The sequence below is a fragment of the Rhinolophus sinicus genome, chromosome 3, assembly GCF_057876585.1.
Source record: "Rhinolophus sinicus isolate RSI-liver-muscle chromosome 3, RSI-T2T, whole genome shotgun sequence".
Taxonomy (NCBI): Eukaryota; Metazoa; Chordata; class Mammalia; order Chiroptera; family Rhinolophidae; genus Rhinolophus; species Rhinolophus sinicus.
This window is the reverse complement of record NC_142503.1, coordinates 130,458,205-130,473,267: the sequence shown is the minus strand read 5'-3', so window position 1 is coordinate 130,473,267 and position 15,063 is coordinate 130,458,205. Positions and strand designations below refer to the sequence as shown.

At 43.8% G+C, this 15,063-nt stretch overlaps 1 protein-coding gene across 2 annotated transcripts; it reads left to right on the top strand.

The window, feature by feature from the left end:
- Nucleotides 1-7,379: 7,379 nt before the first annotated feature.
- On the top strand, nt 7,380-13,677 carry LOC109438533 (purine nucleoside phosphorylase). Of its 2 annotated transcripts, XM_074327948.2 has the most exons (7): nt 7,380-7,769; nt 8,666-8,751; nt 9,634-9,803; nt 11,638-11,741; nt 11,937-12,112; nt 12,222-12,412; nt 12,982-13,677. In XM_074327948.2, the coding sequence occupies exons 1-7, from the start codon at nt 7,395-7,397 to the stop codon at nt 13,191-13,193; spliced, it is 1,314 nt and encodes a 437-aa protein (XP_074184049.1). In that variant the 5' UTR covers nt 7,380-7,394; the 3' UTR covers nt 13,194-13,677. The 2 variants fall into 2 exon arrangements, with proteins under 2 accessions (XP_074184049.1, XP_074184050.1); XM_074327949.2 differs by lacking the exon at nt 8,666-8,751 and having other exon boundaries at nt 7,631-7,769.
- The last annotated feature ends 1,386 nt before the right edge of the window (nt 13,678-15,063 follow it).

The window sequence follows — 15,063 nt, the reverse complement described above, 5'->3', positions numbered from 1 at the left end:
AAAACTGCACGTGATGAGCGGCTCAGCGAGCCATTGGAAGCGTGGGCCATCGCGCTACCTCCAGATCAGGAGGTGGGGCTGGGCTGCTACGGCTCACTGGTCACGTGTGTCAGGAAGCTGGGCGTCCTCTGCTACGCGCCCAGAGCTAGCGTGTAGTTATTGCTCCTCATTGGTCCAAAGACACCACTATAAGACTTGTCACTCTTGGCGGTTATAATTTGCCTCCTATTGGCTGGAGGATTCCCTTTCCTTGTCCTGTGATCCTTCGGGCGCAATTTTATTGGCTCGAACTTAGCGCCAGGATCCGGGAAGCGTGGCTCGAGGAGCTGGCAGTGAAACAGTCCCGGAGCTTGGGCTGTTCTGAGCAGCGTGAGGAGGAACGGTAGACAGCACTTAGATTCTCAAAAGAAATATCTGTGAAAAATCAGGGAAAAGCTGCATCAAGAGAAAATGGATTAAAACGTTACGGTTATCACCCCAGTCTTTCTTGCTGGAATCACATCTGGAACAAAACACGACTGGTTTCTCGAAGCGGCACTGCAGACTCCACCCTTCCCCCATCCCTGATTAAATTGTGAAATTATTTTTTAATGAATCTGTCTCTGCCGCTTCAAGGAGATCTAAACGTTTTGCTCCTTTTTATGACACTCCCCCCCCCCATCCTAAACACATACGCACGATGTGTTTTTTGATTGAGTTAACCAATCATGTCAAAGGATATTTTCGTCTTACCTTGTTTGGCAGATGAGACAGTCTACTTTCTGAAGACTCGGCTTTGCCTCCAGCCAGGAGACTGTAATGGAGGTTGCTCTGACAAGCATTGGAAAAGATTTTAAGCAGCGCAGGCAGTTACACAGGCAATCCACCTACCCACTCTCCTATTCATCCATAATTGTCCATACTCAACTTGCACAGCAACTAAGATTTCTTTTCAAACCTTAAGGTGCTCTGCTAAATGGGCACCCAGGCAGATGAAATGAGTAGGTAGCCCTCCCCCTTAGCTGAAGGGAACTTTTTTTTTCCTTGTTATTCCAACTTTGTTGGGTGTTTCAGGGTAGAGCCGGGACAATCAGTCAAGGTGAAGAGTTCCTTGTTATGGAGAGAAAAATTTAGGATTTCCTTAATTATGTAAGTGTAGGATGAGTAGGCTATTACTCTGGGATTGATGGTGAATGATGGAATAAAAGTGAGTTACCTTCAATAATCTTTGTTTTACAGTGTTACTGAAGCAATTTTTTTCAGTTAGTCCAGGGTAAGAAGGGCCCTATTGTCATAGAAGAAGGGAGTGCCAAGAGGTCAAAGGAAAATGGTTTCAGCTCCAGCTCTTGGAAAATATCTGATTGCTATGAATGGGCATATTTTCAAGTCAATGTAGGGGCCCTTTGACTGAGAGTAATGCTGGGATGGCTACCTTTTTCTGAAGAACCGCTCAGATGAGAGTTCTATCTTACCCCTTCCCAGAAACCAAAGCAGAACCCTGAGAGTCTATCAGTAACCTCTGAACCCAACCTTTAGGAATAGTGCCTAACCAGCCGCCTTCCCCAACCTCATGTGGCCTTTATGGGAGCTTGAACCACACCAGGTTTCCCCCACGTCACAACCCAAATTGTGAGTGCTTTACATCTGAGAGGCAACAAGGAATTAAAAATCAACTTTGAGGTACATGACCAGTTTAGCTAGAAGCCTCTCCACTGAGCCTAACATTGAGGAAAATGTAGCCCGCCCCAAATATTTAATAATAAAGGTACTGTTGCTGTCCCAGGCTTTAGGGCTGCTACAGGGACTAGAGACTTTACCTGGGTTCTGACTGTTAGACACAGCTTTCCCTGGTCAGCTTCTACTTAGAAGCCAGTATCCTTCCAATAGTTAGGTTCCATAGACACTTAAAGAACTAAGGAACCTCTGGATACAAAATAGGGAAGGGGTTGTAGCTCTGCAGTGGAGCAGGACAGTCTGCTGCTCTTTCTGCTGTTTCTGGCACACAGATGCTCTAGTGTTCACTCTAGGATGGAGTAGGTTCATTATTTGCACCTTGGTTACACATGTTCCAAAACCTGTCCTTTTGTGACTTTCCCCACCCTCACCAAAGCCATATTTGATGTTCATTTAAATCTAGTTTTACCTGTATAAAAATGTGGTAGAAATGGAGAATTGGATGCAGTACCAAGGATCGTGTAGGGTTGGGGGAATAGAATGGCTTATATTTTTTAGTAGTTTGGGCTCTTATAGGTGAAATATAAGGACATGTGTCTAGAGAAGTAAATGGAGAATTTAAGTGTTAACCAATGGGAAGAATGTTCTCTCTGACAGGTATGTAGGCACTGAAGGAAAAGTGTGATGGAATAACCCCTGAATATGTCGTGTAATAGATCCTTTTTAATGGCAGACTAACCTCCACCTATACAGGTGTGGGACAGGGTTAAGGAAAGGACAATGGCTCCCTACGTGCTCTCATGATGAAACTGCCTTATAATAAATAATACATTCATTTAAATAATATAATCAATTCCTTTGGGATTTGAGTTCCAAGACTCCCTTGGAGGGAGCCATTACTTATTCTGCAAATGCACTCATCACTTTCTACCTACAGTTCTGGGCACAGTACTTTAGGAGAGAACTAAGATCAATAAATTCTATCTCACCCTCAGTGACATTACAATCGGGTAGTGGTCAGAAGATGCATGCCCAGAAAGCAAGGTAATTTGTGAGAAGGGCCATAAGAGAGGTAGAAAAAGAAAACAACCCTATCGGCATGGAGGAGAGAAATACCTCTTCTAGTCTTCAGTTATCTATTTCTGCCTAATGAACAACACCCCCAAAAAATGATGTGTTTTTCTCATGGTTCTGTGACTTGGCTGGATGGTTCTTTTACTGATCTGCTCTGGGCTCATTCATGAGTGTGCAATAAGAGATAATTAGAAAAAACTGAATGGTCCAGGAGGGTCTCACTCACATGTCGGGCAGTTATATATGTTGGCTTGGCTAGGCTTCTTTACAGCAGGTGGTCCTTAGAGAGATGGTGCAAGAGGGTGAAAGGAGAAGCTGAAAGTCATCTTTAGGCCTTCATTCTTACCACATTATAGTGGTCATAGCAAATCTCAAGGCCTACACAGATTCAATGTGTGGGGAAACAGACTTCAAATCTTGGTGGGAGGAGCTGCAAAATATTGTTACCATGTTTTTCAACCTATCATAAATGGTAGAATTTCAGCAATCAATAATATATCTATAAATATTTGTTAAATATCTACTGTTTGTGAAAGACACTCCTTAAGAAACTTACACTCTGAGTAGGAAGATACAATAATGTAAAAATTCACAGTATTAAGTATCAGCACTAGTAATCTTTTATTACATGGGGAAAAAAACCAATACTAGAAATTCATGATGCAATACATGCTTCATGACAAATGAATTAAACAGTATAGTACAGGTTCAGGGAAAGAAGAAATCACTTCTAGCCAAAGCTGCCAGAGAAAACTTTAAAAATATTAAGAAGGACAATAGTCGTGTATGGATAACTTGGAGTTGAGCTCTGTCTTAAGTAACCCAATTGGCAGAAAAATGCAAAAAGTAATGATTATATCTGTAATTTTCTCATAGTTAATGAAACACTTTTATATCTATATTCATTTATTTCAAAACCCACTATGAGATGGACAGAGAAGATAAGACTATATTTTACAGATATGGAAACTGAGGCTCTGTGAGTTAGAGTCATTTAAGCTAAGTGAGAGATTGAAATGGGGCTAAAAGTTCAAGTCTTCTGACCATGGTTTAATGCTTTTGCGCTCACATCATCTGCTAGGCAGGTTGAAAAGGGCAGCAGCACAGAGGTGGTAGAATGCATGGTATTTAGGATGGAACCATTTTATGCTCAATGCCTGGCAGGTAGGAGCTGCTTCATAAATGGCTATCAATCAACTAATCAACTTAAGGCCCATCTTGAGGTAAATTTGTATACTAAGCAATATTGTCAGCTGCAGTCCCAAGCAGGGTGGATAGTCAGCCAGGGCAATGTAGAGCAGCTGGCATCAGTTTTTTATGGCTGGCATTGGTTTTGATTGGTTGGTACTTGTATTATATAGATACATTGTTTCATTATTACCCCCAATATTAGGTATCTTATTTATGGAGTGAGGTCTTCTCACTTAGAATGAGAAAAATCAGGCCTTGGAGGTGTATTAGTTTGATAGGGCTGCCATAAAGAATACCATAGACTGGGTGGCTTAAACAACTGAAATTTATTTTCTCACAGTTCTGGAGGCTTAAAGGCAAGGTCAAGGGGTCAGCACACATTTCTCCTTGGCTAGCAGTTAGCTGCCTTCTCCTCTGTGTCCTCATATGGCCTTTTCTCTGTGAGCACACATCCCTGATGTCTCTTCTACTTTTTATAAGGACACCTGTCATATTGGATTAGGGCCCCTTATGACTTATTTAGCTTGAATTACCTTTTAAAGGGCCTTATCTCCAAAATGTAATCACATTGCGGTTAAGGGGTTAGGTAGGGCTTCATCATATGAATTTTGAGGGGACAGTCCATAACATGAATATATAAAGAAACCGTAAAGATTTGGAAGCATTTTTTTCTTCAGGCTTCCAATCAAGTGGTAACCAGCACACAGCATGGATGGGCACAGAATGGGGTGGGAAACATCTGCCTGGCTTATGTGACCCACGGTGTCTCAATTTTATTTATTTATTTCCACATTCCCTATTTTTTCTTTCCCCTTTCCTGAAGTGGTAATTTACCACCTGTGTAAAAACAACAAGTCCCTTACTCCACATCCAGAGTAAAGAATGTTTTTGGTAATATGCAGAGAGAGTTAACTCAGAAAATAGAAGAAGCGGTGATAAGAAGATAGAAGAAATGGTAATAAGGCAGTAATGGGCTATAATCAGTACAGGATAAGAAACAGTGTTGATGGGCTCTAGTTTTTCTTCTGATCCAATTCATGGTTAGGTGGATCTAGAGAAATCAAAAAGTAAAAAAGACAATGGGGAATAATAATAATAGCCAAAATTTACTGTATGTTTACTGTAATTCCAGGAATTTATCTAAACACTTAACAAGCATTTAGCATAATCCTTGAAACAACAGTAAATCCTATTATCAAAATTTTACAACTGAGAAAAACTGAGGCATAGTGAGAAATTGACTTGCCTTGCATCACACAGCTGGCAAGTAAGGGGTGGAGATAGAATTCATACACAGGCAGTTTGATTACAGAGTCCACTTATTTACACTGCATAGATTCAAGATAAGCAGGTAGCATGGAGAAACAGGGTCATACTTCCCAAATTCTGTACCAAGGGTCAAATTCACAGAGGTACCGTGGGTTATCTAAAAATTTTAAATGAAACACAGCAATAGACAACATGTATTGTATGCCATGCAAGCTAATTGAACATTAGATTGTGCTACATTCCTTTTGACTTCAAAATATCTTTGTGAAGCTGGTTATAGGGGAATCCCTCTGATAAAAAAGTAAGTACTGTGTGAAAATCAGCACCTCCTATTTGGATTTCTACTTGTTCAGTGCTTCCTGAATATCTCTTCTTTTGGGTCTCAAACACTTGTTTGTCTCCTCTCACTTTGGCCTTTTATTTGTAGGTTAACGTGTGACCCAGAGAGATATAACACACACTTACTAGACATTTTATATTTTTGACCATTAGGTACGTGCTGTGTACCAGTGCTCACAAGTGCAGCAAATGCACACACACATAGCTCCTGGGTCTGTACCCTTTGCAGGTCAAAACCTGTGAGGAAAGCAGAAAGAGATTCAAACAAACCAAGATTAGGGGCAGGACAGCACCCCAGGCAGGGTTTAATGCGACCTAGAGCCTGGGCCCTCTTGTTGAACAGATCACAAGATATGCTGTGGTCTGAAGAGGCCTGCTGAGCCTGGCAGGACAGACTCCTCTCTGGGCCATTGGTGAGATTAAAGCGACTGGGGGTTCACGTGATTATGCGGAACGTTGGTTGCTGAGCTTGAATTCAGAATAAAGTCTGTCATATAGTTCTGAAGCTTATCACCCTGACTAAGATAGGGAGAGTCTGTAAACTATCCTTGCCTGTCGCATAACAGTACATTTCTTTGGTGAGAGGAATGTTTATATATACTGCAGACTCTTCCCCATATGGTGCTGGAGAAATACTACAGAAGATTGAGCCTGTCGCCCAATTTTCATTTTGTAGATATATTGCAGCTCATCTTCTTTCAGTTTGCATACACTTACTTTACACAGAGACCATTGAAATTACTGTTTGCACTTTCTTAGATATAATGATGTCTTATGTTTACGTTTATGTAAACTGGATTGCATTTGGGGTGTTAGAAAAACAAGGCTTTCAGCAATCAACTTGGCTAGATATTTCCTGGGGCTGATTTTTACCTATGACTGATCTTACCCATCTCTTAAAATCATGCTTTCGATGTTGCAGTTGTTCACAGTCTTCATTACCAAGATCACTAAGATTTACTTTAGTTCACACTGTTATCTTTGCATATATATATATACATATAACTTTTTTCTTTATGTACACTGTCTTTACTCTTATGTCCCTCGCACTAGTATAGTTCTGGTACATAGTTGATCCTCAATAAACATTTCTTACATAAATGAGATAGAACAGGTTGGGAAAGGATGGCTTGGGGCCATGGTAAGGGGTAAAATACAATCAGGAAAATTAGAGTTTAGGAGAATGAAAACAGGTGGAGGATTCCAATAGCTAAGCAAGGTCCATTGATTTGTGATTTTATGTGAGGCTGGTTAAACTTGTAAAAGTAGGGAGAAGAAATAGCTGAATTTTTATAAAAATGTTATATTGTATATTTCTGTTACAGGAATTTTAAACTTGTAAAAGTGGTAAGAGGAAAGAGCTGAATTCTTACAAAAACATCACATGTGTCATTCTGTTTCCAAAAATATCATCCTGAGAGGAGCCCTTCACCCCTTACCATTATTGCTTGGATCCAATATTGCATAAACCAAGGGAGTGTCTGCATTTTCCAGTCTTATCCCCACCCCCTTGTCTGTGTGGAGGATCCAATAATTCTCTCACCTAGAATTTCTTTCTTTTCCCCATCTGGGCCTAGATCTAGACCCGTTATGTTCTCCCCAGTCCTGTAACCTCCAGGTCAGGAGCATTGCTAGGATCGACCCTGTTTCCTTTGTCCAGGAAGCAATTCAGACACACACAGGTTTAATTTTATTCTGGGGTTGCATGATCTAAGGTTTAAATTTTTCTGTTTTTAAATCTCTCAGGGTTTGCTGCAGACACAACCCGGAAACGGGGTTGCAGATAGATGGGGGGCGGGGGGGCTCCCGGATTCTAGCCCTCTTCCCACATAGGTTTCCTTGCCTGAAAACCGGATCTGCCAACGGGAATGGGTTCAGGGAAGAAATGCCGGAATGCCGGATGCCCTCCTTACCCCCTCCTCCGCCCCCTCCACGCGCAGGTCTGGAGTGGTGTGTGGGACATGGGAAAGGATCCTGCGCTCCGAAGAACTCAGATTAGGTTTACAGCCCAGCCTCCCGCGATTATTGAAAAAAGTATGTGTCGTCATGGAGATGGGGCGGGCCTGTGTGCTGGGCTGCCACTGGCTGGGGCCTCCCCGGATGGGAATATAAACCAGCACTCGACACAGACAGCACTAACCGTGCGGACCATCCCCTGCGACGGCAGCTCAACTCCTCCGAGCAGAACCGAGAAGAGAAGGGCAGGCTCATCGAGAGGGCGTCAGCGGGACCATGGAGAACCGGTAAGCCGGGCACCAGACTCAGGGAATCCCGAAGGCACCTGGGTAGTAGGGAAATAGATGTCACCGAGACCTGGAAACCAGGCACTCTGGGCCACGAACGGGCCGCGAGAGGGAGCAAGTGCCCTGGAGATTCAGAAAGCCTGGCACGGTGCCCAGTGTCTGGAACAGGGCGGCACAGCAATGGGGTGGCCAGCGCCTGCAGGGGCGCAAGTGGGAATCCAGTTGGGGTGGCGCCACCGGAGCAGGACAGGGACGGGTTAGTACAGTGTAGTCTACTCGAAAAAGGAGCCGATCTGTGCGTATGTACGCGCACGCGCGTTTGCGGTGTTAAGTGTGTAGAGAGAGGCAAATTCTTCCCTCCACCCGCAACACAGGGTTTTTCCACTCTATAGCTCTTCACAGATCCCATTCTAGAATCTTGGTGCTTGGTACTTTGGTGCCCAAACTGGTGTCCCTCCTTCAGAAAAGAGATTGTTCACCTCCCGGGCAACACCATCCTTCCCTCAAAATTGGAGGTCCTATAAACTTCGGCTGGAGTGTCCAAGGAGACAAGGAAATCCTTATTCAGTGAATTGAGCAAAAACTCGGCCCACTCCTACCCGCCCCCCCACAACCCGCCCCCACCTCACAGCTTTGAAAACCCTTCTCTCTGCGTTGGTCCTGGAAATCTCAGTCCAAGTCTCTGCTTTGGGATCACTAGCTTTTGCATGCCCAGGGATCCAGGTTGTTCCGGGGGACTGATGGCCAATGAGGACGTCATATGAGCTGCGACTAGATGTGCTAGGTGTCCAGGGCTTCACACTGCTTTCATTTCCCTTGCACATCTTTGGGGATGCTATTTGATTAACTTTTCTTACCACTTTACTGCTTCTCTTCTCCATGTTCCGTGGCTCCAGCTCTGTAGGCCCCACCCTTGTCCCTTACCCAGCTATTTTCCTGATGGTTGTAGAGTCATCTCGTCCCAACAGCTCTGCTTTAGAAGGTAAGGATTTCCTCTGGAGGCTGGGTAGTTGTGTTCAGCTCTGTCACAACTGCAGTTGCAGTTCTCAATTTTTCCCCACTTCTATCTTTGGTCTTTCCAGATGAGTTTGAGATAATTGGTCTGGACGTGTGAGAAAAATTCTAGGTTTCTTTTTGAGGATATACAGGTTCTGGGAATGTGCATGTCCTTAGGTCTCTGAAAGGCAAAGAACCTTGAAAAGAAGGGAAGATGGCAGACGGCAGGGAGAACACAGCAGAGGGGAAAGTGAAAGAAAGACTCAAGAGCTGTGGGGCTAAATGAACCATAATAAATCAAAGTCCATGAGTCATAGGACTTTGAACCTTAGCAGAAGCAAGTTTTTAAATAATTTTCAAACTGAGCCTATAAGATAGGGGAGTTCTTTACCTTCTTTTTTATTATTATTATTATTTCAACTGTACTTCTGTAGACTCTGTGGCCCCGTCCTCTCTAAATCTTTGTTCTAAGGACAGCCATCAACCCTGACAGTGGTAGCAGAACGAGTTGGGGCTGGTGGTGGAAACATAGATGTCATTAACTTTTGTCAGGCTTCTGAGATTAATATCAATTCATAGGTATACAGGCCTTTGTTGGTGATGTTTTGGAATAGCTAGAAAGAATTTCATAACAGACTTTCCTTGGGTCTGATTCAGAAAGAGGAGTGGGTGCATGGGTGGGTGGGTGAGCTTAGTGTGGCCTCTCCTGAGCAAGAAGAACCTCCCCTCTGGGGAAGGTCGTTGGCCAGCTTCTCCGTCCCCTAGCACATCGGAATACCTGCCAGCAGCCTGTCTGCACAAAAGGTCATTGTTCTATGATGCCCTTGGGATGGGAGCAAGCCTCACCATGACTGTTCTTTTTTCCTAGATTCACATATGAAGATTGTAAGAACACTGCAGAGTGGCTCCTGTCGCACACCAAGCACCGACCTCAAGTGGCAGTGATCTGTGGTTCTGGGTTAGGAGGCCTGACTGATAAATTAACTCAGACGCAGGCCTTTGACTACAGTGAGATACCAAACTTTCCCCAAAGTACAGGTACTGGCAGGAGGGGAGAGGGATGGACTGAGTGGTACTGATGGGATTCTGATGGGAGGGCAGTGCTTCTGTGCCCAGACATGGTTATCCTCTGTAGCACTGCACTAAAAACAACTGTTGTAGGAGAGGGAAAAAGACCAGCACCAACCAGAATGGCTTGAGAAGGAAATTCCCCTTCTAGAATTTAGTGATAGATGGCCTGTGTGCCTCAGTGGTATTATTTGATGTCATATTTCTTATGCTTTAATACTCAGGGCTCCTTAACCTTTATAATGCCTCCCCCATACACACCAGGGTCACTACACACTCACACACCCATCTCATTACTATGACTCTGCAGCTTAAATGGAAAAAGCAGTGCCTATAACCTCCCACGACAAAGTCGGGCCTCCCCTGACCTACGTCCTCCTGCCTTTTCCCTGCTCTAGCTCCATCCTAGGATAAGGCCCACGCTAGTGCACAGCAACATGTGAACATACAGACTACTGCATTCTTGCAAATAATGCGCAAATACACAGACCTGATACACTGACCCTTCGGAGCGGGGAAAGGGCAGATGTCCCCTAGGCACAGGGGAGCTCTGAGGATTATGTATCCAGTATCCCAATAGCAGCTGGAAAGATCTACAGCTAAAGTTTGGAAAGGGGCCAGAGACACAGTGGCAAGTAAAAGGCAAAGGTAGTTTATTTGCTTTACTTATTAATTTCTCAGGTAATAAACTTACCTTGGTTAATTTTATACATCTTTGGACTTCTACTTTACTTCCTCTTTTCCCTGGAGAGTTATGACTTTTCTCAGTTTTTTCAGTTTCTTCGAAGCAAGACTGGGAGGCCAGAGCAGGGAAGTGGAATGGGGGTTGGAGAAGGAAATACTGAAAAGAGAGAGGGAGAGCCAAGTTTTCTAAGGGAGATAGCAGTGATATCACCTCCACCTGCCACTTGTACTCCCGATGAGAAGGGCGCTACACTAAGGGATAGCACATTGATTTTTTTACGCTTTATCAACTTACTGTTTTTACTCTATTTAGGTTTCCAAACTGTGTCACCTCTGCTCTATTACTGGTAATTCTTTATTTTAAATGAACTCCTCTATCTCTGAATATCTCTCAACTCTTCCTCTCGGTCCCTTCCCCAGAGCATCCATTCCTTGAAGGCTAGGTTGGTCATGTCATTCAGAGTAGAAATGCCAGAGAAGGGAAATGGTAATGATGGTTATGTCTGCGGGGAGTCCCCTTTGCACTCCCATGCCCCTGCGTGCCTCATCTCGGGCATGTAATCCCACAGGACTGTATGTGGGTCGTACTGGAAGAGCCTTGTATGGCTCCAAACTCAGCCCTTTTCCCTTGCTCAGCAGCCTCTTTAGGAAGCAGAATAGACCATGAACTCCCTTTTGGGAGTGAGGACGCATACAGTTTAGTTAGGGTAATAGATAAGAATACACATCTTGAGAATTTTGGAAAGTCTACAAAGGGTTATAATTACTGCATTCATTAGTTCTCACTTACTCCACATTTTTTTTACTTTGATCTCTTGCAGTATGGCTTCTCATTCGTTAGAAATGACTTTAGAAAGCCTTTCCTTCCTTCCTTTGATATATGTTCACTTTGAACATCTTTACCCCCATCACTCTAATCTCGGGATGTACTTATACACTTACTTGTAAGTTTCTGATTAATTTCTGTATCCACCAGACTTAAACTTTCTGAAAGTGGAGATAACAATGTCTTCTTTTGCCTAATGTTAAGCATAGTGAGCTGGCTCACAGTAGGTTCTCAATGGTATGTGTTATATGAAAACATCATGCCATTCATTTCCCTTTCTTTCTTTGTATTCAGTGCCAGGTCACGCTGGTCGACTGGTGTTTGGGTTCCTGAATGGCAAAGCCTGTGTGATGATGCAGGGCCGGTTCCACATGTATGAAGGCTACCCACTCTGGAAGGTAAGTAGGGGCATAAGCCTGGTTGCATGTGGAAGAAGGGGAGGGGGCGGCGAGCTCTCCTACTTTATTGCCGAACTACCTGGGCTGTGCAGATTTTTGGTCTCCTCCGTTCATGATGTAGATCATGCATATCTGCGTGGCGGACTGGTGCAATTTCAAAGAACACTTTCTGATGTGTCATCGTTTGCTTCTAAGGTGACCTTCCCAGTGAGGGTGTTCCACCTTCTGGGTGTGCACACCCTGGTGGTCACCAATGCAGCTGGAGGGCTCAACCCCAAGTTTGAGGTGGGAGACATCATGTTGATCCGCGATCACATCAACCTACCTGGTTTTGGGGGCGAGAATGCTCTCATAGGGCCCAATGATGAGAGGTACGTGTTTGCTCCTTTGTTTGTAGATGGGGGTTTAAAGCCTTGTTTGAGAGTTAGGAGTGGGCTCATTGTATTCGATTCAACTGAGAGAAGCCAACCTGTGACCTAGGTTTGGAGTTCGTTTTCCTGCCATGTCTGACGCCTACGACCGGGAGATGAGGCAGAAGGCTCACAGTGTCTGGAAACAAATGAATGAGCAGAGAGAGCTACAGGAAGGCACCTACGTTGTGTTGGCAGGCCCCAACTTTGAGACTGTGGCAGAGTGTCGTATGCTGAAAATGCTGGGTGCAGATGCTGTCGGTGAGAAGGGGGATGTGCCAGAGGGACGCTTGAAGCGGGAGGGATCTGGTAAAACAGAGAGGGAAGGAGTAAAAGATTGCCGACGTGATAGTGGGTTGAGAGAGGATCAGACATAAGGGAAGACTAAATTAAACTTATTTCTAGAAAGAGATCACGGTGGTGAGGTTTGGTGTGTTGTAGCTTCAAGGACTTTAACAGGTGTCCTGCTGATGTCCTATCCATCATTTGATAACTGTGTCTAAGGATTATTCTACCAAACATCATAGCCACCTTCTGTACCTCTGGCTGGAAAGGAAACATCATTAGAACTGACTTCAAAATTACCACAATCAGATATGGAAATAAAGCATCGCAATGGTAATATTTACAAGAAATGTGTAAGGCCCGCTGAAGCCCTACTCTTTAAGTAATATAGAACAGTCTAAGCTCTACACTAATTTATCTGCTTCTTTGGTTGTTTTTTGAGATGCCAAATTGCCAACGAGGTGATGAATAGCGATTGGGCTAAGGAGTGAGCAAAAGAGCCGTTTGAGGATGCTGACCCTTGGTTTCCTCTTTCTCCCCACCAGGCATGAGTACAGTACCAGAAGTTATAGTGGCAAGGCACTGTGGACTTCGAGTCTTTGGCTTCTCCCTCATCACTAACAAGGTCGTCACGGATTATGAAAGCCGAGAGAAAGCCAACCACTTGGAAGTACTAGAGGCCGGGAAGCAAGCTGCACAGAAACTGGAACAGTTTGTCTCCATTCTGATGGCTAGCATTCCTGACCCTGCTTGTTAACCAGCCCTGGGATTGTTTGGCCTCTCCCTTATGGGATCCAAGCAGCTGCTTGCTGTCTACTTTGGCCCCTTGCTGGGGTCATGTGCCTCTGCCTTCAGCTAGTAGCAGAAAAGAGGAAAATTCCTGTCCTTCTTTTCCACCCACTTCTCCCACGACACTTTTCTGGTGCTGAGTCCTCTTGCTCAATTGTCTTCTCAAAACAGTTTCCACTGCCCTTCTTTCACAAGAGCCGGAGCCCCAAACCAAGCCCTACTACACATCCATGCTATTCACAGGATTTCCTGTGTGCTTTTGAACTTGACACGTTAGTAGTTTCTGCTAGCTTTTTGAGATAATGCTGTCACATTCCAGGGGGCTCAATTCTGCTTCCGTCAAAGTATGAGAAACCATACAAGGACCAGCCCAATATTTCTTGTACTTTGATACTATCATACTTGTATCAAAGTACTATCATACTTTTAGAATAAAGAGAAAGATGAAATAATTTCTTCATTTTTGTGTCATTTGGCAGAAGGCCGCTTATAGGCCGTGATTGGCATGAAAGGCTGCAAGACCATAGTCTTGTGTGACTATCTGCTTCCCAGACAAGTAGCTAAGAACTGAAATGAAGTCATGTGTGAATGGAGGAAAGAATGAAGAAAAGATAAGATGATAAAAGATACAGATGTTACAAGATGATAAGGAAGGAAGGGCAAACTTCGGGCACGTGATGGCCGCTTCCCTCAGACCAGTCTTGTCTCTCTGTCCCTTGCCTTCTGATTGTTTCGCTCCCTGTCTGCTCTCTCCTGAATATCTGTATCAGTTCATGGATCTTTATTTCTGTTCCTTCTATTCCATTGTTGCTAGTTCCTTCTTGAGCCCGAATTATATTTCCTCTTGATTTCCCTCTCTCCACTACTCTAACGTCTTCTATAATGAATGGTAACTATACCAAACATCATAGCCGCCTTCTGTATCTCTGACAGTGCAGTGGCAAATACCCCTTTATCTGGTGCCAGCCACTTCACTGCAGGGTAGACTCCTGCCAACCCCAGGCAACCTGTGACATTGACTCCTACTCAGCTTCTTCCCTTGGAGCACTGCCTTTTCCCCTGTTGCTTCTGTTCTTGTTCTAGTCTTTCTCTTTACTTTTGCTTCGTCAGAAGTTCCCTGTGATACATTATCCAACATGACCCTTTTTTGGCTCACCGCACTATTTGTGCTTATCAGCTTGCATTCTGAACCTGTGCCAAAGTGCAAATTTACAGAGGCACCACGGGATATTTAAAAATTTTAAAGGAAACACAGCAAAGTCCACATTTCCTCTAAACCATGCAAAACTACTTAGCTCGATGTAATTCACAATTTGAACATTAGGTTGTGCTACATTCCTTGATTTCAAAATATCTTTGTTAGCTAGATTTTAGGAGATCCCTGCGATGTAAAAGTAAGTACTGGGTGTGGCCGGTTAGCTCAGTTGGTTAGAGTGTGGTGCTGATAACACTAAAGTTGTCGATTTGATTCCCAGATGGGCCACACTGAGCTGCACACTCCTTAAATATAGAAAAAAATAAAAAATAGGTATTGTGTGAAAATCAACCCAGATAGGAAATGGGGGTAGCAGTGTTTGATCCCAAATTCTGAGAATTTTTGCTGTGCCCAATGGCACATACATTCCATTAGTAACTATTTGTGGATTCTGAAGTAAAAAATTTCTTCTAACTTGTACGTATTGTTTAACAGTGGTTAACTAAGTTGCTAAGCAATTGAACCAACTACTTGAAAAGGAAAACTGTTAGGTATTTATTTCTTTTGATCTAGGGGTGCTGTAAAAAAAATGCTGAGATAGTAAGCATACTATAAGAAATTGGGAACCTCTAGACTGGGCGCT

Excerpts from the sequence above, each read along its gene's own strand:
- LOC109438533 (XM_074327948.2), top strand. The coding sequence starts at position 7,395 with ATGGGTTCAGGGAAGAAATGCCGGAATGCCGGATGCCCTCCTTACCCC. Across the intron at positions 9,804-11,637 it reads AAACTTTCCCCAAAGTACAG|TGCCAGGTCACGCTGGTCGA; the intron begins GTACTGGCAGGA and ends CTTTGTATTCAG. Across the intron at positions 11,742-11,936 it reads AAGGCTACCCACTCTGGAAG|GTGACCTTCCCAGTGAGGGT; the intron begins GTAAGTAGGGGC and ends TTTGCTTCTAAG.